Source organism: Prunus avium, chromosome 3 (assembly GCF_965620075.1).
Source record: "Prunus avium chromosome 3, drPruAviu1.hap1.1, whole genome shotgun sequence".
Classification (NCBI taxonomy): domain Eukaryota; kingdom Viridiplantae; phylum Streptophyta; class Magnoliopsida; order Rosales; family Rosaceae; genus Prunus; species Prunus avium.
Window position 1 is genome coordinate 2,579,000 of NC_142286.1, and position 21,093 is coordinate 2,600,092.

Below are 21,093 nucleotides of genomic sequence, written 5' to 3' on the forward strand. Positions count from 1 at the left end.
AGGACACATTATCCGATTTTATTTTTAATTTTTTAATATAAAAAAGTATAAATTTATCATATTATTTATCATAATTTCAGTTCTTAATATTTATATTTATCAAAAGTATTTTCAAGTAATGCGAGAAAAAGTGTTTCTGGCGTCGGGGAGGAAGGAATTTGCCTGCGTGGCTGGGTGGGTGGGGTTGTTGGGTGGTTTAAGTTTAGCTTCTATCAAGGGCAAATATAGAAACACAATTGATATTTTTTATGTAATTAAAAACTAATTACATTAAGGGTATAATGCCGAAATGCCCCTTGAACTTGTACCTAATTATCAATTTACCCCATGACCTTTTTTTTTAGCGAATTAAAGGCTCGAATTAAATTTTACTATCAATGTTCCCCCTGCCGTCTAAATCATTAACATTTCATCCAATGATCCATCAAATCATTAAAAAAAATATTTTAAAAAAAATATTAAAGAAAAAAAAGAAAAAAAAATCCTATGGACCCACCCACCCCACCCCCTGCGTCTTCTTCTCCAACCCATCCTCCCTTGACCTGCAACAAAATCCCACCATTTTTTTTTCTTGCCAAAGCAATTTCTCAAGCTCATTCTCCCTTGACCTGCAACAAAATCCCACCATTTTTTTTTCTTGCCAAAGCAATTTCTCAAGCTCATTCTCTGTCTCTGTCTGTCTCTCTCTCTCTCTCTCTCTCTTCCCCTCCCTTTCCCATTCGAGCTCCCCCCCCTCCCCCCATCACAGACCCACCCCACAATGAACCCAGAACCCACAAACCCACCCCCCAAACGAGGGCACTGTGGAACGTCAAACCTTGATCAAGAGGGCAAAATGAGTCACTTTAACTTTAAAGAGGTAAAGTGAGAATTGACCAAGATTTCAAGGCGCATTGTAGCAATTAAGCCTAAATACAAAACAGAAGTTAACTAAGGTTATGCTTATGAACTCATGTCAAGTGTTGAGAATAATAGTGAGAATACACCTTAGGTTAAAGTGGTGAGCAAAAATATTTCCTTAACCTTATAAACGACTTCATTCTGAGTAGTCCGAAATAAGGGGGAATCGTAATAGATTCAGAAACTATTATTTTTCAAAGATTAAGACAAATAATTAAAAAGAAGCATATTTAATTCATACAAGGATAACATCTTATCAAGATATCCAAGAAAAACTCAAATCTAGAACTTAATAGTTTCAAAAACAATTCCATTTTTGAAAATGGAGTCATAAAGTTAACCCAAAGAAGAATAAAAGAAAACCTAGCCCCGTTACAAATTCAACGACATTGTGATAAACGCTCTTCCAAAATTTGCTCATTCCCAGCCAGTGGCAGTAGGAGCCCCTTCAACTGAGGGGGCAGGAGCCTGTGTTGGTGGAATAGGAGCCGCCTCCCACACATCTCCCGTTAAAGGTGCTGAAATCAAACATAAAAGAAACAGGGAAAAAGAATAATTGTCAAATTAGGTAGAGGGGAAAAAACATGTGCATACTTCATAGCGAAAAATATTAAAGTTCACAGGAATTCCTGCTTTCAAGCATTAAATATTTTCTAACACCCTGCAGAATCCAGGAGGAAATGAGCTAACCACAGAGAATGACTGATTTACATAGAGCAAAAATTTACAAAATTAAAAAAGGTGGACAAGTGAAACCTGGTTCTGCATTCCAGCCAACACCAGGAGCTGGGGCAGCCGCAGGGGCATCTGCTAGCCAAGTAGCATCAGAAGCTTGGGTAGGCCATTGATCACCACCAAGATCAATAACGGGTGCAGTATATCCACCCATTCCATAACCTGAGTCTGCAACAGCTTCTTCCTCCTCCTTTTCCTTGGCCTCCTCAGGCTCTCTATAGAAGAACAGATCAACCTGCCAATAGAAATTTGGGTGAAACTAAGAAGGTTTAAAAACTATTCTTAAACGAGCCCTCTAGTTGCTTAAAAATAAGGCACAGAAGTGCAGGCATAGAATTTCAAAATTAAAGCAAAATATACCATGACATCCCACTTATGCCCTGGACGGAGGGAACCTCGCATCTCCAAAACCATCCTTGCTAGGAGCCAAAACAGACATCCTATGCTGTGCTTTCCCTTGTTATTGGCTGGGATGCCAATATCAACATAACGCATAGGAGAATCAGTATCACAGAAAGCAATGGTGGGTATGTTTCCAAGAGCTGCTTCCTTGATTGGCTGCAAGTAAATAAAGATTATTAGAACACAATGAGACAAAGGAGCAGAATAAGATTGAAAAATAACAAATACAGCATCACAAATAAATTAAGATTTCTAAATTCACAGGGGCCTGGGTAGTAACATAATTTTTACAGTTGCAAGAACCACAAAATTAACATAGCATAAAACTCCATTGCTAGAAATGAAAGACGATCATCACCTGGTGATCAGTTCTTGGATCAGTCAGAATGAGAAGACGGGGCTCATTGAAAGAAGTCTGCATCTGGTTGGTAAAGGTACCAGGAGTGTGCCTCCCGGCAATTGCATTAGCACCAGTGTGCTGAGCAAACTTAAGGACAGCCCTCTGCCCATAGGGCCTTGCTGATTGTACAATTATATCCTTGGGATTCTCAATAGCAACAATCACCCTGGCCGCCAGCTGAAGTTTGTCCCAGGTTTTGCCAAGATTTATAATGTAAATTCCTGAGAAAGACAAAATTTAGTAATTAAGCACCAACTTCTAATTCAATAACAAAAGATCACTTCCAATTAAATCAACAGGGGTAAGAAAGACAATAGGGGGAACTACGCAGATAGCACAATTTCATGCCTAATCAATGCGCATCACAACCACTCATCACCACGCAACCGAAATTGTAGAGTTTAATGTTCATCTAGCTCGACAACAACTCTGTGCAATCAAAAATACAAAACTCAAAGTATTGGTATTGTATAACAAGTTCATCTAAGAAACAGTCCCCAAACGGCAGACAAACATTTCATCTTCTAAAATCAATTAAGTTCAACCCAATGAAGCTGTTTAAATAGGCAAAAAAGAACATTTAATCCAAAGGAACATTAGAGAAATAAAATATACCAGAACTGTCAACTAATACTAAAGCTAAACGACCCATACAGATCTGGCAAAAGCAAAAGTTACCCAACAAGCCCAATATGCAAAAAGATGTTCTCGGCCAATTCAGCTCAAATTTAATAGTACCCATCATTTCAAACACCATACAAACAAACAGCTATAATAAAAAATACATAAAAAAATCTGATCTTTCATACGTATATCAAATGCAGTTTCTCAGCATCCATACAAAAACAAAAGCATAAACAAAGACTAAGAAAATGACTAAATCTGACGAAAGCGAGATATATATACCATCATTGCGGCGCTTAAAGACGTATCTTTCCATCTGAAAGTCACAATTTTTGGTGCCCAAATGGACCTCAGCGGCCAACATCATCTGGATGTCAGTCTCTTTCTGAGAGAGCTGACGCGGAGGTGCAGCAGCGTTGGTCGCCATGGTTAAGACTTCAACACAGAGAGATGAGCCTCTGAAAACCCTAGAATCCCTCCTGGAGGTTTTGTGTGCTAGAGTGAAAACAAGGCTGTGAGGTGTAAGACGGCGAGTTTGTTTCCTTTATATATGGGAGGCTGGGTGGGAATAAAACCCTTGCAAACCTTTGCTTCTCTTTCTCTTTGTTTTTATTTTTGGTTTTTTCGGTTCTTTTTTTTCTTCGAAAAACCAATAAATCCACCCGTTTTTAGAGTAGGGTTCGACACTTGGCTTGGCCATAAAATTTCGGGTTTGGGTAAAATTGAAATGGATTGGCCACAAAATTTTGGGTTCGGGTCAAATTTGAACCGGACTATTTCAAGTATAGACATTTTTGGGATTAATTTTGAATTTCAATACCTTACTCCAAACCTACCCATATGTCCCGGTTCTATTCAAACATTATGTAAATCCTAGGACGGACCACCCCACACATAATTACGGGGCTAGAATGAACTTTGACTTGTTAAGTTGGGTGCAAGGACACATGATCTCGAATTGAGAGATAACTGCTCATAATCACTTTAACTACAAATTCATTACCTTCTTATTTTAATGATTGGAGTCCCTTTCTCTGTTTTTTGGTCTGAACCACGAGGTGGTCTTGGATGGGCCCCAATTATGGGTGGCATCTTTAAGCCTTAACCACAACCCAGACTAATCCCCGCTCACACCGGATCGGGCCGTAAGGAGTAAAGTGCTGGCCAAAGTGGTGACTCCATACGAGAGCAGAAATCGAACCCCTGACCTCTCTTAAGGAATGAAAGTGCCGAACCACTCACACCAACACCTGACCTCCTTTTCTCTGTTTTTTAGAACCTAAATGTCATTAAACAAAACAAGGTTACAATCATATTCCTCAAAGAAGACCCAAACTTAATGATTTTTCAAGGATAGACTTCGATGATATTTTTCTATGACAAAAAAAAAAAGGGAAGAAGTTATGGGCGTCCGTTACAGAATGACCCAAACTTAAGATCCATCGTGTTAAGGCCCCGTTTGGTTCACGGAATGGATTTGAGGGGAAATCAATTCCCATGTCATTTCCCAAGGAATGGGAATGAAAGATTCATTTCCCACGTTTGGTAATGTTGGGAAAGTAACCGGGAGATTTCACTTTGTTTCTTTTCCCATGTTTGTTTTGAGTAGGAATGGAAAACAAAGTTTGTATAATTTTCCAATTATATCCATATTAAATCAAAAAAAAAAAAGAATGCATTTAATGATACGTTGTAATTATAAATTGTTCATAGGGACAAAAAAGTCATGAAAATTGTGCATTAAATGTTGGCTCATTTTCCCAAACTTTCCCATGAGGAGGGAAACCAAAACCCAAGTTAAGAGGAGGGCATCACTTTCCCTCCTACTTTCCCATGTGCAAGACATCCATTTCCCATGCCGGACTTACCAAACATGGGAAATGAATTGAATTCCCATTCCCAAGTCTCCTTTCCCATGAACCAAACGGGGCCTAAAGGCTTGCCATTAATTTCAACCCTAGGCCTCATAGAAAAATCCAGACTTAAGCCCAGCAGACCTCGATCCAAATCCAAACCCGTTTCGTTAAACCCTACTATCTCCAACTCCAAGCCTTCGTCTGTTTTTCTGGTACAGTTTCATTCCGTAGCTAGCAATGGCGGATTCAAAATCTAAGAAACCTGCAAACAACTCAGACGACATAGAGCACCTCAAGTCTGACATAGCTTCTTTCGCTTCCTCCCTCGGCCTCGCAACTTCTCTCCCACCATCGTCTTCTTCAGGCTTCAACGATGTTGATTTTCGTAAACCTGGTCCCAAAAAACCCCAAAAGAAGCCAAAACCAGCACCAAACCAAAACCCCACGAAAAACCAGAATTTCAAATCCAAAGAAAAACCCGATTCTTCGAAGCCGAAACTCACTCTTTCTTCACTGGAAGACAACACCAACAAGGAGAAAGCAAAGAACTTTGAGAAGTTCAAGAACCTTCCGAAGCTGCCATTGATGGCAGCTAGCAACTTGGGAGTGTGGTATGAGGAAGCTGAGGAATTGGGAAAGAAAGTCCTTGCGAATGGGAAGAAAGCGGAGGTGAGGAATGCGGAGGAGTGGAAGAGTGTGGTGGCGAAGAAGAGAGAGCTTGGAGAAAGGTTAATGGCGCAATACGTAGCTGACTATGAGTCGTCGAAAGGGAAGAGTGGGGATATTAAGCTGTTGCTTACCACACAGAGGTCCGGGACTGCATCCGATAAGATATCGGCGTTCTCCGTCTTGGTTGGGGACAATCCCATTGCCAATATGAGGTCTCTTGATGCACTTATAGGTAATATTGCAGTTTTTAATTAGTCACATGTAAGCAAAGGTGGTTCGTTGTGCTTCATTTTTCTCTAGGTGTGTTTTGTTGAGAGTATCCCATATCACTTTTCCTTGGGGTTTAAAAGATTTTAGGCCTTTCCCCAAATTACCAATTAGATTTGGGTTGGATGCTCACATTGTAATATGTGTGTGTGTGTGTGTGTGTGGTGATTTCTGATTCTTAGAATTGTAGACAGTGTATTCCATGTGGTTTTGCCTTTTTTTTTTTTTTTTTTTTTAAATCTATCTGGACTTTGCAGTCTCTGCTTTTTGCCTCACTCTACATGATACTTTATTGCTGAATGTATCATCTAGGTTCACTCAGCATTTAAGCCTATATTACATTTGGTCGGGGGCTAATTACTACAATCACTCTAGAATCTCAGTTGAATAATATCAAATTATCAACATGAAGTGCTTTAGTTCTGTGGAAAGCTGCGTGTGGATTCTTTCTTTCTATACGAACCTTGATTGGCCTTATTTTGATGAATCTTTGAGTTTACTTTATTTGGAACTTGTTGTTTGTTGTAGGAATGGTGACATCAAAAGTGGGAAAGCGATATGCGTTCGCAGGTTTTGAAGCATTGAGAGAATTGTTTCTTACAAGGTTCTCTCTCTCATTCTCTCTCTCCCTCTCCTCTTCCCTTCCTCTGTGTGTATGTGGGTGTGTATCATCATTACTATGTGTTTATGTGTTTGTGTGTGTGCGCATCATGATTAGTATGTGTGTCTGCGTGTGTGAGGTCTGCCCGAGAACTACTTTTATTCACCAGAAAGAAGTGCAATGAAGCTCCAATACCACAGTAAGTGGAGGTAGTACAGAAGACAGTACAATCCACTGACAAACTCCAGAGCTGGTGAAACTCTAACCCAAACCGCAGAGAAAAGTTTGTACTACCAAACAAGCCCATCCTACACTATTATCCATCTATGACCATTCTTCAACAATTGAACTGAAGTCCAGTGCCTCATTATAGAAATGATCATATTTCGTGCTATACTTTTTATCATCCTTCTTTGCTCCATGCAGTAAGTGAAGTTGAAGGTCCCCTAGTTTGGCGTGTTTTATGTTGCATGGTCTGGCATTCCTGTAGAAAATTAATATTCTTATATGGTTTAACAAAAGGGAAAAGGTAAAAAATAATTGAAGAGAAAATTGATATTATGTAAATTCTAGTAAGAAGCCATTTTCCTTGTGATTGGTAACAATTGATGGTATATGTTTGTCCACTTAACTTTGTATCAGAACTTTGACACAAAAATAGTTGAACTTTGCATAATTATGTGTTCATACACCTTACTTTGCTCTGATCTGCATATATACTGCTTTTTGCCAGTTTATTACCTGATCGTAAGCTTAAGAGCCTATTACAACGGCCATTAAATACTGTTCCTGAGACAAAAGATGGTTATTCTCTTCTACTTCTATGGTATTGGGAGGAGTGCTTGAAACAAAGGTATTGGTTTTTGTTCTTTCTTCCATTTTGCCCAAAATGTTATTGCGTGTATTGTTTAACTTCTAATGGCCTAGGTGGCCAAAAAACTAATGTCGTATTTGGTGGAATATTTTTAATTCATTCAAGGAAATTTGCTCCTATTCCTAACATGAATACGAATATTGTCATCTCAGGTATGAACGCTTTGTTTTTGCTCTCGAGGAAGCATCAAGAGATATGTTACCTGAACTGAAAAACAAGGCATTGAAGGTTGGGGTTCTCTCTGTTTTTTTACTTTTCTTTCTGTTACTTTGCTGCCAGTGTAATTGTCCATTTTTCAGTGACTGTTATTTTTTATTGTTCTTGAAGTTTTGAAGTTCAACATTTATTTTCTCCAGTCAGAAAGTTTTCTTTAACACAATTCATGTATATTCTTTAAAGCACTGGTCAAAGTGAAACTTGGAAAGCATGTTTGTACTAAATATGCATCTGTTTGTATTTCTAATCATGTTATTGTTTCATATATTGATTTCTTATATGTAAGTTTAAGGCTGGGGTGACAATTCCTATGTTGGTTGATTGTTGTAAAAATTTACACATTTTATTCCCTATTCCCCATTCCCGTTGAATGTTATTTCTTATGAAAACAGGCATTAAGTCTGGAGATCCATGTTGCAACTCATGATTTTCGAAGGTCTCACAATTGCTTAATATATATATATATATATATATATATATATATATATATAAAAAGGTTACATAATTGAAGTTACCTAAAAATGAAAATCGAAGGTCACATGATATGCTTATCAACAAAAGGATGAAATTTAGTAAAGATCTGTATGCAAACATTATTCCTTTTTAGTGGTGATCTAATTGAAGTTGTTCGTAACATCTATAATATGCTGACATGAGAGTTTTGATCCATATTTCCTATTTGAATAACTGCTTTCAGACTATATATGTGTTGCTAAAGAATAAATCGGAGCAAGAGCGAAGATTACTGTCTGCAATAGTTAACAAAGTAAGTTTACACTGGATTTCGGCCTCACCAACCTACATATATTAAAAATACCTTTTTTTTTGCCCTCACAACTGTCAACTTGCTTCATTGCCAACTTTTTTCTTTTGGTTACATATAGCTGGGAGACCCTAAAAATAAGGGGGCATCTGATGCTGATTTTCACTTATCAAACCTTTTGTCTGATCATCCAAACATGAAGGTACGACTATCTAGCTTAGCTGAATCTAATTTGTTTTATTTATATGTTCTGGCTCATGAGTTCAGTCAGCTGCTTTTGCTCATTTGTTCCAACTTCCAACCGATGAGGTTTCAGGGGATTTTGGGTAGTAGGGTACTTTGTACAAATATGAGAGTAGAGAATTTTTAGTTTAGCTCATTTTGCCACTCGGTTTAAGTTTTATTTTTTATACTTTTAACTCTTGCAGTGGAACAGGACACGGAAGTAACAACCTTTCGTTTTTCTTTATAATTTTATCCGTACTTATCCTATCCACCATATGGTCTTAACTGATTACGTTGGTGATTTTTTTATTTCTCAAAAATGTGAGCTGCTTTTTGAATATGTTCTCTGTGTTTGAACATTATGCTTATGCACATCTCAAATAGTTTATTTATTTCTTTTGTTTGTTGAAAGAAGTATCTCAAACAGTTCTATTATAGAGGGCGTTTTAACTTTTTACTCATGGAACGCAGGAGCATGTCTTTTAAATTGTGTTTCTATCTGATATGTACATCATCTGTCTTTACCTCGATGATAGTGACAATAGAATCTCGATGATAGTGACAGTAGAATAGTTCATGGCACATGTGTTTTTTTTTTCCTTTTTGTAATTTGTGCATATTAGTAATCATTTTGTTGCCCTTGCATCCTATCTTATACTAAGAGCTCCTCTGAACAGGCAGTGGTGATTGACGAGGTGGACTCTTTCCTCTTTCGGCCGCGTTTGAGCCCACAAGCAAAATATCATGCTGTATGTCTCATCATGAATACTACTAATAATTTAATTGTTAGCGTCTAATGTAGACTAGTCGTGTACAGTATTTCTATTTTCAGCTTTCATAGTTAATTTTATTTATTTATTTTATTTTTGGTTGATTTTTCTGCCATAAATTATACTGAAATATTAAGTTTTAGTATTTATGATGGTGGATCTTTAAACCACGTAATGCAAAGGCTAATGCTGTCTTGGCTTAGTAATTAGACATTTTGAGGAGTGGTGCATTGGGGTTCAAGTCATACTCAAAGGGTAAGAAAAGAGAGTACCTAAAAGAAGAAAAACTTGCAATGATAAAATCAAATGAAAATGGGGGCAAATGTGGATTAGGCCAATTGGCAGGGTAGTGTGCCCAGCCTGTTGCACTCGAGGTCGTATTCCCCTCCCGATAGATTAAAGTAGTTTAGAATATTGTTTTGTAAAATTAAATAAATAAAAGAGGTGGGAAAAACACTTGGAATAGTGGCACTACATATAGTGATGATCATGAGGTGCTTTAAATTCGCTTGGACCACAAACTTTGTTAAAATTATCTTTTAAGGAGATAAATCTCATAAAAGATGGAAATTTAAACATCTATTTCTAGATGAGACACTAATACGTTACCTCTTAGCATATTTGCATATAAAAATGCATGTGTAGGGGCAATTGATCCAATACGTGTATAGGGCCATGCTGTCTGAAATTGCCCCTATACATGTACTGGACTAATTAGTCTGGATTTTTTTTTGGGTTTTCATTTACTTACAATTAAATGCTTTTTCGTTTTTCTATTAAATTTTAAGTACTTGATGAGCCATGGATTTGAACTCAAAATGTCCATATACTGCCTACATTCATTTTGATTTGGTACAACTTGCAAATCTTGTTAAATAAACTTTTATGTATGCAGGTTAACTTTTTGAGCCAAATGCGTCTAACTCATAAAGGAGATGGGCCGAAGGTGGCAAAACGTTTAATAGATGTTTATTTTGCACTTTTCAAGGTAATAATGAACTGTTTTTGCTTTTCAATGTATTTATCATCAATAATAGTTATGATTGCAGTCCCTAATACACTAAATCATTGCATTTTAATTTGATGATTTTTTTGGATGTTGCTGATGAGGAGACAAGCACTTATTAATGTAGGATTTGTAATGCAGCTAATGTTTGAAGTGTATCATCAATTTATCACAATGGCCTAAATTATGGAAGTAGAAAATGAATATTCACAAAGTAATATTTCAGGTACTGATTACTGAGGCTGGTGGTGGTGAAAAGATGGATAAAAGTGGAAAAGCAGGGGTTAAGAAACCACTCAGTTCTCTTGAGGATAGCAAAGTGGAGAGTTCATCAGATTCTCATGTTGAATTGGATTCACGCCTTCTATCAGCTCTACTGATGGTTAGGACAATTACTTCTTAGCTTGCATAACAATGTAGCTATGCCATCTCAGATGCTCCTCTTGGTGTCTTTACGAGGTTTTAATTACACATAGAATAAAAAAAGAGAGAAAAAGAAACTAGCATGAATTTTGCGCTTAGAAAAAGATTTTGCTTTTTCAAAGAACTTACTGACTACTTCTACATCCCTTCCTTTGTCATCTTCACAGGGAGTCAATAGAGCATTTCCCTTTGTCTCAAGTAATGAGGCTGATGACATTGTCGAGGTCCAAACACCAATGCTTTTCCAACTGGTAAGCTCAAAGCTTTGCTATTCATTACTTGGAAGATTAGCTATATCCTGTGGAATTTAATGTGCCCGTTCATGCAGGTTCATTCTAAGAATTTTAACGTAGGAGTTCAAGCATTGATGCTCCTCGATAAGATCTCATCGAAGAATCAAATCGTCAGTGATAGGTTTTACAGAGCCTTATATTCAAAACTTCTACTTCCAGCTGCTATGAATACTTCTAAGGCAAGTGGAGCTGGATTTATTTACACTCGTTATTTAGAGTTATTTGTTAATCAAACTTCATTATGGTTTTTGTGAAACTTCTTACATCAAAAAGTTCCCTGTACTCTTCATGGGTGCAAGGCCAAATTTTTGTTTTTAATGGTAACAAATTACAGTTTGCTGTATGATTTCAATTTTTTCACTTAATACCTGAAGGCTACAAAACGGAATTATAGCCACCAAGAGGCACACAGTTGATTAGTCTCTTTCATTGTTTCTTTGTGGTTCTAACAATTATCCTCCTTGTGGTGTATATTGGATTCAGTAAGAGCTGGGTGGTTTTATACCTGTGTCCTTAGGACACAGATTCCTCTTCTTCCACTTTATATGATTATTCAAACAGATAAAGTGAAACAATGCATCAATAAGAAGTTAGTTAGATAAGCTCTTTGATCCTTGTTTGTTGACGTTGAAGTTTCGGATGCGACAATTTTTATCCTTTCATTCAATTATATATCTTCCTGTCTTTATATGGCTTGTTTTTCAGGCAGAAATGTTTATTGGACTTCTTCTGAGAGCAATGAAAAATGATGTGAACCTGAAGCGTGCAGCTGCTTTTGCAAAGCGTGTACTGCAGGTATGTGCTTAACTATATTCTTACGTGTTTGCCACATAAGAGCGCAGTTCCTTCTAGATATCTACACATATTTCTTTTCTGTTGAATATCTTGTTAACAAAACCCCACAAATTGGAATTTGCGTCTGTTGTGCTACTTCATTTGGAGGGATTTTTGAATCTTAAGTAAGCTTCTTTGAGGAAAACGTGCATTGACGATCCTTGTGCTCCACTTATGTGGATGTTCTAACTATTTACTGATTTGAACAGGTTGCCCTTCAGCAGCCGCCTCAATATGCATGTGGATGCCTCTTCCTCCTCTCAGAAGTTCTTAAAGCAAGACCCCCCTTATGGTAAGCCTGGTGCTAATTTGGAGATCTGCCTGTAGATTTTATTCAACATTGTCAAATAAACACTTTTTTCACCATCCCCAAACAGGAACATGGTGCTCCAGAATGAGTCAGTTGATGATGAGCTTGAGCATTTTGAAGATGTTCAGGAAGAAACTAATGATAAACCCACCCCTGTCTCAGAGAAACAAGAACTTGATGTTGAGCTTGCTCACAGCAGTGACGCTGCCAATTCTGATCATGATTCTTCAGAAGATGATAATGACTCTCCTGCCTCTTATTCTGAAGATGAAGGTTCTGATGAAGCAGAAGAGTTTCTTGTGGGAAATGATTTAACGAACTCCAAACCGCCTCCTACTCTTAATGGGCAACCACCACAAGTACCGTCTGAGAGGTCTTGGCTGCCTGGAGGCTATGATCCACGGCGCAGAGAGCCCTCTTATTGGTCAGTTGTCTTTTCTTAGCTTCTCTACATTGTATAAATGCTAGAATCCATATTTCTTCTGGCTACCAGAAAAATGAATTAAGTCAATAAAAAATGAATTAAGTCAATAAAGACTTGTGCAGTACGTAATATTTTGTAAGTAAAGGATAATGAAGGATAAATAAAGGTCAAACAAGTTTTCTTCTGTAACAATCTTCTGCGGAATTTCTTATGCTTTGCACCCTTTATTTTTGCTTATATTTTCTTTTAACTTTCTAATTCCAATCTTTACGAGTGAACAGCAATGCGGATCGTGTGAGCTGGTGGGAGCTGACAGTACTTTCTTCACATGTGCACCCTTCAGTTTCTACCATGGCAAAGACGCTACTCTCTGGGGCCAATATTGTCTACAATGGAAACCCTCTGAATGACCTATCACTTGCTGCTTTTCTGGACAAGTTTATGGAGAAGAAACCAAAGCAAAGCACATGGCATGGTGGTTCACAAATTGAACCTGCGAAAAAGGTCAGCTTGTTTTCTGAACTTCCATGGACTTATTATCCTTTTGCCTTGTGCCTTCACTTAAGTGAAGATGTTGTTGTCTTTTCACATACTCTTGAATGATTGGAGTGCCATAGTTATGGGCACTGTCCAAATATCAATCCCGTTAATCTGCAATACTGACTGAGTTTTCTTGTTCCAGCTTGACATGACGAACCAGTTAATTGGACCAGAGATTCTCTCATTGGCCGAGGAAGATGTAGCTCCGGAAGATCTTGTCTTCCACAAGTTCTATATGAATAAGATGAATTCTTCAAAAAAACCAAAGAAGAAAAAGAAGAAGAAAGCAACAGAAGATGATGAAGCTGCTGCAGATTTGTTTGACGTAGATGGTGGCGATGGTGATGACAGTGATAATGAAGAGATTGACAATATGCTGGATTCTGCTGGCCTTTCTACTGAAGCAGATGGTGACTACGATTACAATGATCTTGACCAAGTTGCCAATGAAGATGATGAAGATTTGGTTGCCAATGTCAGTGATACCGAGCTGGACCTGCCATCGGATAGTGGGGACGGAGAAGATTTTGGAGAAGATTTTGATGCCAATGCAGACGATGATCCAAGTGATGATGATGCTATTGATATTGATATAGGAGATGCAGACGACGGCATGGACGGCGATGAAGAGGAGGAGAATGATCAAAGGAAAAGCAAACGGAAGCGCGGGAAGTCTGCAGCATCCCCCTTTGCAAGTCTTGAAGAATATGAGCATTTGCTAAATGATGTTCCTGCTGAAAAGGAATCTAGAAGGAAGAAACCCAAGTCTCGAAAGAAGAGAAAATCATCCGACTAAATCCTTCGTTGGCGTTTATTTAAAGCCAGGAAAACCTCAATTTTTGCCTTGAGCCTCTCATATATTATAACTTTTAGCCAGAAAAACATCCCAAATTTGTTTACGATATATAGTTGTACCATTAACTTTTTTTTCAGCCGTAGGCATTTCCATGAAAAGCACCTCCATATTATTGTATGCTAGGCCCTGTTTGTTTCATGAGAAAGGAGGCTTAGGGATGGGAAATCAATTTCTTATGTTTAGTAAGTCAAGGCATGAGAAATAGTTGCATGGCGGAAATGAGGCTTAAGGATGGGAAATCAATTTCTTACGTTTGGTAAGTCAAGGCATGGGAAATAGTTGCACGGCGCATGAGAAAGTAAGGGTGAAAATGAAGCACTTCTACCCACTTTGGTTTTGTTTTCCTCCGTGAGAAAGTTTGGGAAAATGAAAAAACATTAGTGCACACTTTTTATGATTATTTTGTCCCTATTAACTATTTAGAATTACAATATAGCACTAAATGTATTCTTTTCTGATTTGATTTTATATGGATATAATTAAAAAATTAAACAAACTTTGTTTTACATTCCTATACAAGTTGAACATGTAAGAGGAAATAAAGTGGCATTTCCTTGTTACTTTTCAGGATTATCAAACATGGGAAATAAATCTTCCATTTTTCATTCCTTGAGAAAAATATATGAGAAATTATTTCCCATATAAGAAATGATTTCCCATCAAATCTTTTTTGAGAACTAAACGGGCCGTATTGTTAACGATTCAAACATTCCAAACTAATAGGCAAAACCTAGACATGCATAATACTTGCTGCTTTTGGACTCTGAGCAATCAACTTTTAGTTGTATATAATAATACAAACCAGCATTCTCTGAAGGGCAGAAGTCATTCAAAACAGAGAAATCTTCGAAGTAACGCAACGAGGAACCTAAAACCTAAAGCCCAAAACCCTAGTATGACAGCAAACCACAAACAGGCCAATGTAAGTCTGCTTCAAGAGATAGAAACTTCAACTGTTTTGGGCTTGGGAGGTGGAGGAAGCTTCTCAACCACCACAGTGAGAACCCCATTTTCGCATTTGGCAGATATGGCTCCTACATTCGCATTTTCGGGCAACCTAAACTTCCTCGACAGCTTCTGGGGTGCTCTCCTCTCAAGCCTCAGATACTTGCAGCCTTCCTCCTCCCCATCTTCACGTTTCCTCTTCCCATTGCTTCGGATCACCAGAGTGTTTTCATCTTCAACTGTTACCTGCATTGCAACCACAAATTTGTTACCACTCACATAATTCATCAACATAAACCATAAAAAATTTGTATAAAAAAATAAAAAACCAACCACTCACAAAATTCGTTCTCCGAAAGACTGAGAATTTCAGGAGAGGAAGTAGAAAATAGGTCAGATTTGGACAAGTGGGAAAGTGGGAAATTACCTGAATATCAGATTTGGACAAGCCAGGCAAGTCCAAGAAAAATATATACTCCTTGGGAGAGTCCAAAATGTCCACTGGAATGCTAGCCGCTCCTTTGTTCTCGTTGTTGGTTTCGTGGGCCCGAGAAGGGAACATGAACTTGTCAATGGTTTCAGGGAAATTGAGTAGTTGGTTCACTGCTGTTGCAAAGTCCCCATTGAAGGCACTCGAATCGGCTACTCTGCTCATTTTTCCAAAGACCCAGAAACCACAAGACACACACTCTGTAAACCACAAGAGCAACCCATTAGCAACTAAGCAATTAAAAATGGGTAAGTTTGAAACTTGCGCTGACCCATTAAAGATCAGAGCTTGAACACTGAGTTTATAAGCATTTAAGGACATTTTGAGCTGTTTGTTTCTCGGGAAACTAGTAGAGGAAGAGAAGGAAAATGCGTATAATTCATTCCAGTAAAAGAAAACGGAAGCTAAGAATGAGAATCTTCCAGGAATGAGACGGCAAAGACTCTTACATGAAAGAGATCTTAGATTCGCGCGGGAAAGCGTTTGATCTAAGGAGAGATTTTAGCAACTGATTGTTTGGTTGGCAAGAAAATTATGGGTATAAAAAGGCATGGAGAGGAAAGCTCGCGAAAAATAGAGGGAAGATCACCGAAAGGTCTAGAAGAATGGCGCGGTTTGCTTTGCACGAATAGATCGCGGATATTGGAAGATCCTGACCTTACACGTCTAGATTTCTGTAGTCGGGGAACTCTCACACAGTCGTATTGGTTTCTACGTGACATGGGCCAGGAGCCACCACGTGGCTGAATGATGGTCACGAGTATAGCCGGGCGGCTATACGTTTAAAATATTATATTTAAAGAGTATAGCCGCGCGGCTATACGTTTAAAATATTCGAATATATATTAGGAGTATAGCCGCTATACTTTAAAAATATTATATTTAAATAGTATAGCCGAGCGGCTATACGTAACATATTCGAACATATATTTCAGGAGTATAGCCGCTCGGCTATATGCTTTAAATATTAATATATTTTACAGCCGCGCGACTGTACTTCCCACTGGATAAAGGATTGAGTCCACCTCAGCCGTGTATGCCATTCAAATTTTGACACGTTTCGTTCTTTTTTAAAAATTCTACAGCTAGACTTGAATTATTTTTACACTTTGTAAATAAAACTAAAACCAAAATTTAAAAAAAAAACTTTAAAATTTTCTTTTATATATATTTGTGTAATCTCATTTCGCAATTTTTTTAATTGATCATGTCGAATAACAAGTATATGACTAAAGTTGGGGTCGGTGCTATATTTATCAAGATGATTAAGGTGATATTCTTGGACTTTGGTTTTGAAAAACCACTACACAAAAATGATTAATTTTTTTCTTTTCAAAAACTTAAAACGTAAGAGCATTCATAATCATGCTCTCTATTTTTTAGTTAAATTTTAGTTAAAAACATATCAAAGTTATTTTAAGAGCTCTCAATAAAATTTAAACTCCAATCATGCTCTCTAGTTTAGGGAGTCATAAATGCTATAACTCTTTTTTAATTGGTCAATCTCTTTTAAAAATTAATATAAAAAATAATTAGTATTAATTAAAGGTTTGAAATACTCATTAAATAAAGCATAATTAAATTATAGAAAGCCACTAGAAGTCTTTTCTCTCTCCTTATATTTAGGAGCTCCTAGAGGTCTCCTTATTTTAGGAGGTGGATAGGGAGCATGGTTGAAGTTAGGAGGTGATTTAGGCCCAGTTTGGGATTGCTCTCACTTTTAAAAAAAGTTGCTTCTGCTGTGCTTTGAAAATAATTAGCTGTAAAGTAAAGCAACTCCATGTTTGGTAAACAATATTTTTAAAGTGCTGTTAGTACAAAAAGCAGTGTAAAAAACGTTTGGTAAATTTTAATATAAAATTATTGTAACTGTGAATAATGACTAAAATAGACATGATGTTAAAAGTGTTATGTACTAATCATGTGGTGGTAGTTGTAGTGATGGAGTGGAGGTGGTGGTGGTGATGAAGGTGGAGTTGGTGGTGGTGGGGATGGCGGTTGTGGAGGTGGTGGTGGATTTGGAGGTTTTGGAGGAGGTGGTGGTGGTGGTGTTTGAGGTGGTGGTGGCAGAGGATGAGGAGGAGGAGGATGTGTTGGTGGTGGTGGTGATATTGGTTGTGGAGGTTGTGGTGGATTTGGAGGTTTTGGAGGAGGATGTGGTGGTGGGGATGGCGGTTGTGGAGGTGGTGGTGGATTTGGAGGTTTTGGAGGAGGTGGTGGTGGTGGTGGATGAGGTGGTGGTGGCGGAGGATGAGGAGGAGGAGGATGTGGTGGTGGTGGTGGTGGTGATATTGGTTGTGAAGGTGGTGGTGGATTTGGAGGTTTTGGAGGAGGTGGTGGTGGTGGAGGTGGAGGTGAAGGAGGAGGTGGTGGAGGAGGTGGAGGAGGTGGTGGTTGTGGTTGTGGTGGTGGTGGTGGTGGCGGTGGTTGTGGAGGTAGTGAATGTGGTGGTGCAAGTGGTGGAGTTGGATGTGGAAGTGGAGGTGATGTCATTTGTAAAATGAATGATGGTATTTTGGGAATTTAAAAAATTCATTAAATGTTCATCTCTGCTTTTTTTGAAAGTAGCTTTGAAAAGCAACTCAGAGCATGCTTTTAAAAGCTGCTGTCAAAAGGCCATTGCTTTTAAAATAATCGGGATATTTTCTTTTTACCAAACACCTTAAACTGCTTAACTTTAAAGTGAAGCAGGTTTTTGGAAAAAAAAAAGAAATCCCAAACGGGGCCTTAGGGAGCTCATTATGCATGCTCTAACGCTTTTCGCATGGCGTTATTTATCAAGATATGTGTTAAGATGTATTCAGTTAAGAAGGTTTGTATTAGTATTTCTCTATGCAAAAGGGGCTAATTTTTCACCCAAAAAAAATAAAAATAAAAAAAATGACCCTTCGTAGTAATTTTCACTTTGAATCACTTAACCCGGATGCTATCTCTCATCCGTTAATTGTCATTTTCTATATAATGATTGGAAAACAGTATTTTTCTTAATTAATATGAATAGACAAATAAGGTATTATAATAACTTGGGCCCTTCATAAAACATTTATTTTCTTCATTCTTGGACAAAGTGTCTCAAAAGAGGTCAATCTCTTATGTCTCAAAAGATGTACATACAAAATGTCCACTTTGACTAGACATCAGAGATTTGAACTTGAGATTTTGATTTTTCATCATCCATCCTCATCCCAATTTGTGGTCTTGTAGTAGGTAGCATACAGGATGATTTGCACCACACCGGAAACTGCTCCCAAACCATTTGGAAGCTATCAAATTGTCATTGAAAGAAAAGAGTTAATTAGTTAAAAATAAATGAAAAAGAAAAAAGGTTTTGATTAGTTTTTTTTAGAGAATGCGATCAAATTTAAGGAGTGCATAGATGGTCCAGACAATTCACTACTACAAAAAACACTTTGCGCGACGAAATAAATTTGTTGTGCAAAGTACAATTTCGTGACAAAATTTTGGTCACGCAAGTTCTGTCGCGCAAAGATCGTGAAGAAAGGGTTTGCGCGACGAAAAATATTATTTGTCGCGCAAAGTCACTTTGAGCGACGAATACTAACGTCGCTCAAAGCTACTTTACGCGACGAATCTTAATCACTTTGCGCGATGAATTCTAACTACTTTGCGCGACGAATACTAACCCCTTTGAGCAACGAATACTAACTACTTTGCGCTATGATATACTTTGCGCGACGAATCCTAATGTAGCGCAAATCTTTGCGCGACGAAATATTCAATTTTTTTTAATTTTTGTTTTTAAAATTTTTTTAATTAAAATAAACTAGTTTAATAATTTGGGAGACAAAATATTTTGTTGCGCAAGGTTTTTGACATTTTGTTTTATTATTTCTCTTATATCAAATTTGCGAGTGAGAGGAAAAATGGCATGTACCTAACGCTCTTTGTCTTGATGACCATTTTCTGCCACCCAAAAATCATGTAAGTCTATTTCTTACATATTTAAACCAAGACATTCAAAATGCAGCATGTATGATGTCATTTGATCCATATCCCCCTCAACACAACATGGAAAGAAGCGAAGCCATAGGCAAAACCCTAAGGTCCCCGCCTGAGCTACGCGATGGTCAGTTAGGTTGAAGGTATGATTAACTTTTTTATGAATAGGTAGGTTAGAATATATAGAAATTATACATACCATGACTGTCAAAGTTGAATTATACATAATGATATTGAGGACAATACACAAGATCCCAATTATCATAGACCGGCCTTTAGTGTGATGGAAAAAGTGTAGAGAAATGAAAACCACAACGGCAAAGAAGACAACTTCAACTAGAACAGCAATGATGATGTTTCGCTGAAGAAAAAAAAACCAAAATGTTATAAGATACTAATATGTCTAAGAACACATAATTTAGTGAATTTATTGAAAATTATTTATGTGCTTTTTTCCGGGAGAGAATACGAAAAAGATGGCAATGTAAATAAATTCAATGACAAGTCCAGTGCCATTAATCGTAACAACAAGAAGGTTGTCAGGATGGACTATGGGTAGACCATAGAATGACCACAAAGCACAATTGAGCAATGTTACTATGTAGGGATCCGGCTTGAACTCAGCAACTGATTTTTGTTTGATTATCTTCACAAATGTTGGGCTGCAATATTTCCATCCGTGATGGCCATCATGTAACACGATTAGATTTTTGTGATTAAGAGAGAGAGAGAGAGAGAGAGATTATATTGGGGAGACAAATAAGCCAAAAGAGATGACATTGCCTGTGCTGGAAGTAACAAGAAAACTGATGCTAGCTCTAGAAAAAATGAAAATGGACAAAAGAAAGAGAAGAAATAAAAGCAAACATCAAATTTACTGACCAATAATGCCGACAATGGTTCTAATCATATCGGTATCCATTTGTACGTGTAGACAGTTAAAACGAGGAGTGAAGGCCAAAGAGAATTAGCCACAACGAAACTTGATGTCTTGATGAGGATTTGAAGAATTTAGGTTTATTTAAAGCAGTTTTTTTGTACAGCTTTTGTTTGGAAATGAGATGTGACGCAGATGAGGTGTAAGTGACATGCCTCAATTGTCATCCACAGAAATGCTTATTTCTGTTTCTTTTAAACTAAACTTCTTCTATCACTTTTAACTTCATTTTTGTTTATGTTCAGTTAATTTCTGTTTCTTTGAACCTGTGACATGCCGAGTAATATCTTTTTTTTTTTTTTTTTTTAAACAAAAGTTTAGGGGGAGATTAGCTACTTGAACTACCAGTGCCAGGACAGACTCACAACCTCGAGCCGAAAGTAATATCTCTTTTATTTTTATTTTTATTTTATGTATTTATTGGATTTGAAAGGAGAAACAGATCTCGACAAACCCATAACAGAGGAAAGGCAACACAAACAAACGAGGCCCCAAAAGAAATAACAACATAATACCAAAAAGGGGAAAAAAACAGTAAAGTGACTTTTCAAGATTGATTGAGATTGAGAGATAATTTAATTTGGGTTGGCTTGGGTCGGTTTTGGTCCCAATTTGTAATTTAACCCAATATATAGTGGTTTATTATTTTTTAGACCCAAGATTCACTCATTATTAGGCCAACTCAATCCTTTTGTGATCGAGTTGGCTTGTTCGATCGGGTTAACATAAAATTAAATCCATAACCCAACCCAAACAAAGTGATTTATGATTTT

General features: G+C 37.5%; 3 protein-coding genes and 1 pseudogene across 3 annotated transcripts; 1 reads left to right on the plus strand and 3 right to left on the minus strand.

The window, feature by feature from the left end:
• Positions 1-1,114: 1,114 nt before the first annotated feature.
• Positions 1,115-3,625, minus strand: LOC110764807 (small ribosomal subunit protein uS2y). The gene is made up of 5 exons (XM_021967834.2): positions 3,344-3,625; positions 2,396-2,658; positions 1,996-2,193; positions 1,657-1,870; positions 1,115-1,418 (listed from the first exon to the last, which is right to left on the minus strand). The coding sequence occupies exons 1-5, from the start codon at positions 3,486-3,488 to the stop codon at positions 1,318-1,320; spliced, it is 921 nt and encodes a 306-aa protein (XP_021823526.1). The 5' UTR covers positions 3,489-3,625; the 3' UTR covers positions 1,115-1,317.
• Positions 3,626-5,075: 1,450 nt separating this feature from the next.
• On the plus strand, positions 5,076-14,388 carry EDA25 (CCAAT-binding factor). Its single transcript, XM_088250407.1, has 16 exons — positions 5,076-5,818; positions 6,382-6,457; positions 7,188-7,307; positions 7,481-7,556; positions 8,242-8,310; positions 8,429-8,509; positions 9,210-9,281; positions 10,198-10,290; positions 10,535-10,690; positions 10,899-10,982; positions 11,060-11,207; positions 11,734-11,819; positions 12,068-12,150; positions 12,236-12,592; positions 12,874-13,096; positions 13,275-14,388. The coding sequence occupies exons 1-16, from the start codon at positions 5,155-5,157 to the stop codon at positions 13,926-13,928; spliced, it is 3,042 nt and encodes a 1,013-aa protein (XP_088106533.1). The 5' UTR covers positions 5,076-5,154; the 3' UTR covers positions 13,929-14,388.
• Positions 14,389-14,725: 337 nt separating this feature from the next.
• LOC110764812 (HSP20-like chaperones superfamily protein) lies at positions 14,726-16,033 on the minus strand. The gene is made up of 3 exons (XM_021967841.2): positions 15,873-16,033; positions 15,361-15,623; positions 14,726-15,179 (listed from the first exon to the last, which is right to left on the minus strand). Exons 2-3 carry the CDS (start codon positions 15,586-15,588, stop codon positions 14,922-14,924), a joined length of 486 nt encoding a protein of 161 aa, XP_021823533.1. The 5' UTR covers positions 15,589-15,623; positions 15,873-16,033; the 3' UTR covers positions 14,726-14,921.
• A 2,520-nt stretch (positions 16,034-18,553) lies between these two features.
• LOC110764791 (bidirectional sugar transporter SWEET5-like) lies at positions 18,554-20,305 on the minus strand (annotated as a pseudogene).
• Between the last annotated feature and the right edge of the window lie 788 nt (positions 20,306-21,093).

Coding starts and splice junctions, on each gene's coding strand:
- LOC110764807 (XM_021967834.2), bottom strand. CDS start 3,488: ATGGCGACCAACGCTGCTGCACCTCCGCGTCAGCTCTCTCAGAAAGAG. Junction 1,871..1,995: donor GGCATAAGTGGGATGTCATG/GTATATTTTGCT, acceptor TTCTATTGGCAG/GTTGATCTGTTCTTCTATAG. Junction 1,419..1,656: donor TGGCTGGAATGCAGAACCAG/GTTTCACTTGTC, acceptor GTTTGATTTCAG/CACCTTTAACGGGAGATGTG.
- EDA25 (XM_088250407.1), top strand. CDS start 5,155: ATGGCGGATTCAAAATCTAAGAAACCTGCAAACAACTCAGACGACATA. Junction 5,819..6,381: donor GTCTCTTGATGCACTTATAG/GTAATATTGCAG, acceptor TGTTTGTTGTAG/GAATGGTGACATCAAAAGTG. Junction 8,510..9,209: donor CTGATCATCCAAACATGAAG/GTACGACTATCT, acceptor TCCTCTGAACAG/GCAGTGGTGATTGACGAGGT.
- LOC110764812 (XM_021967841.2), bottom strand. CDS start 15,588: ATGAGCAGAGTAGCCGATTCGAGTGCCTTCAATGGGGACTTTGCAACA. Junction 15,180..15,360: donor TGTCCAAATCTGATATTCAG/GTAATTTCCCAC, acceptor GTTGCAATGCAG/GTAACAGTTGAAGATGAAAA.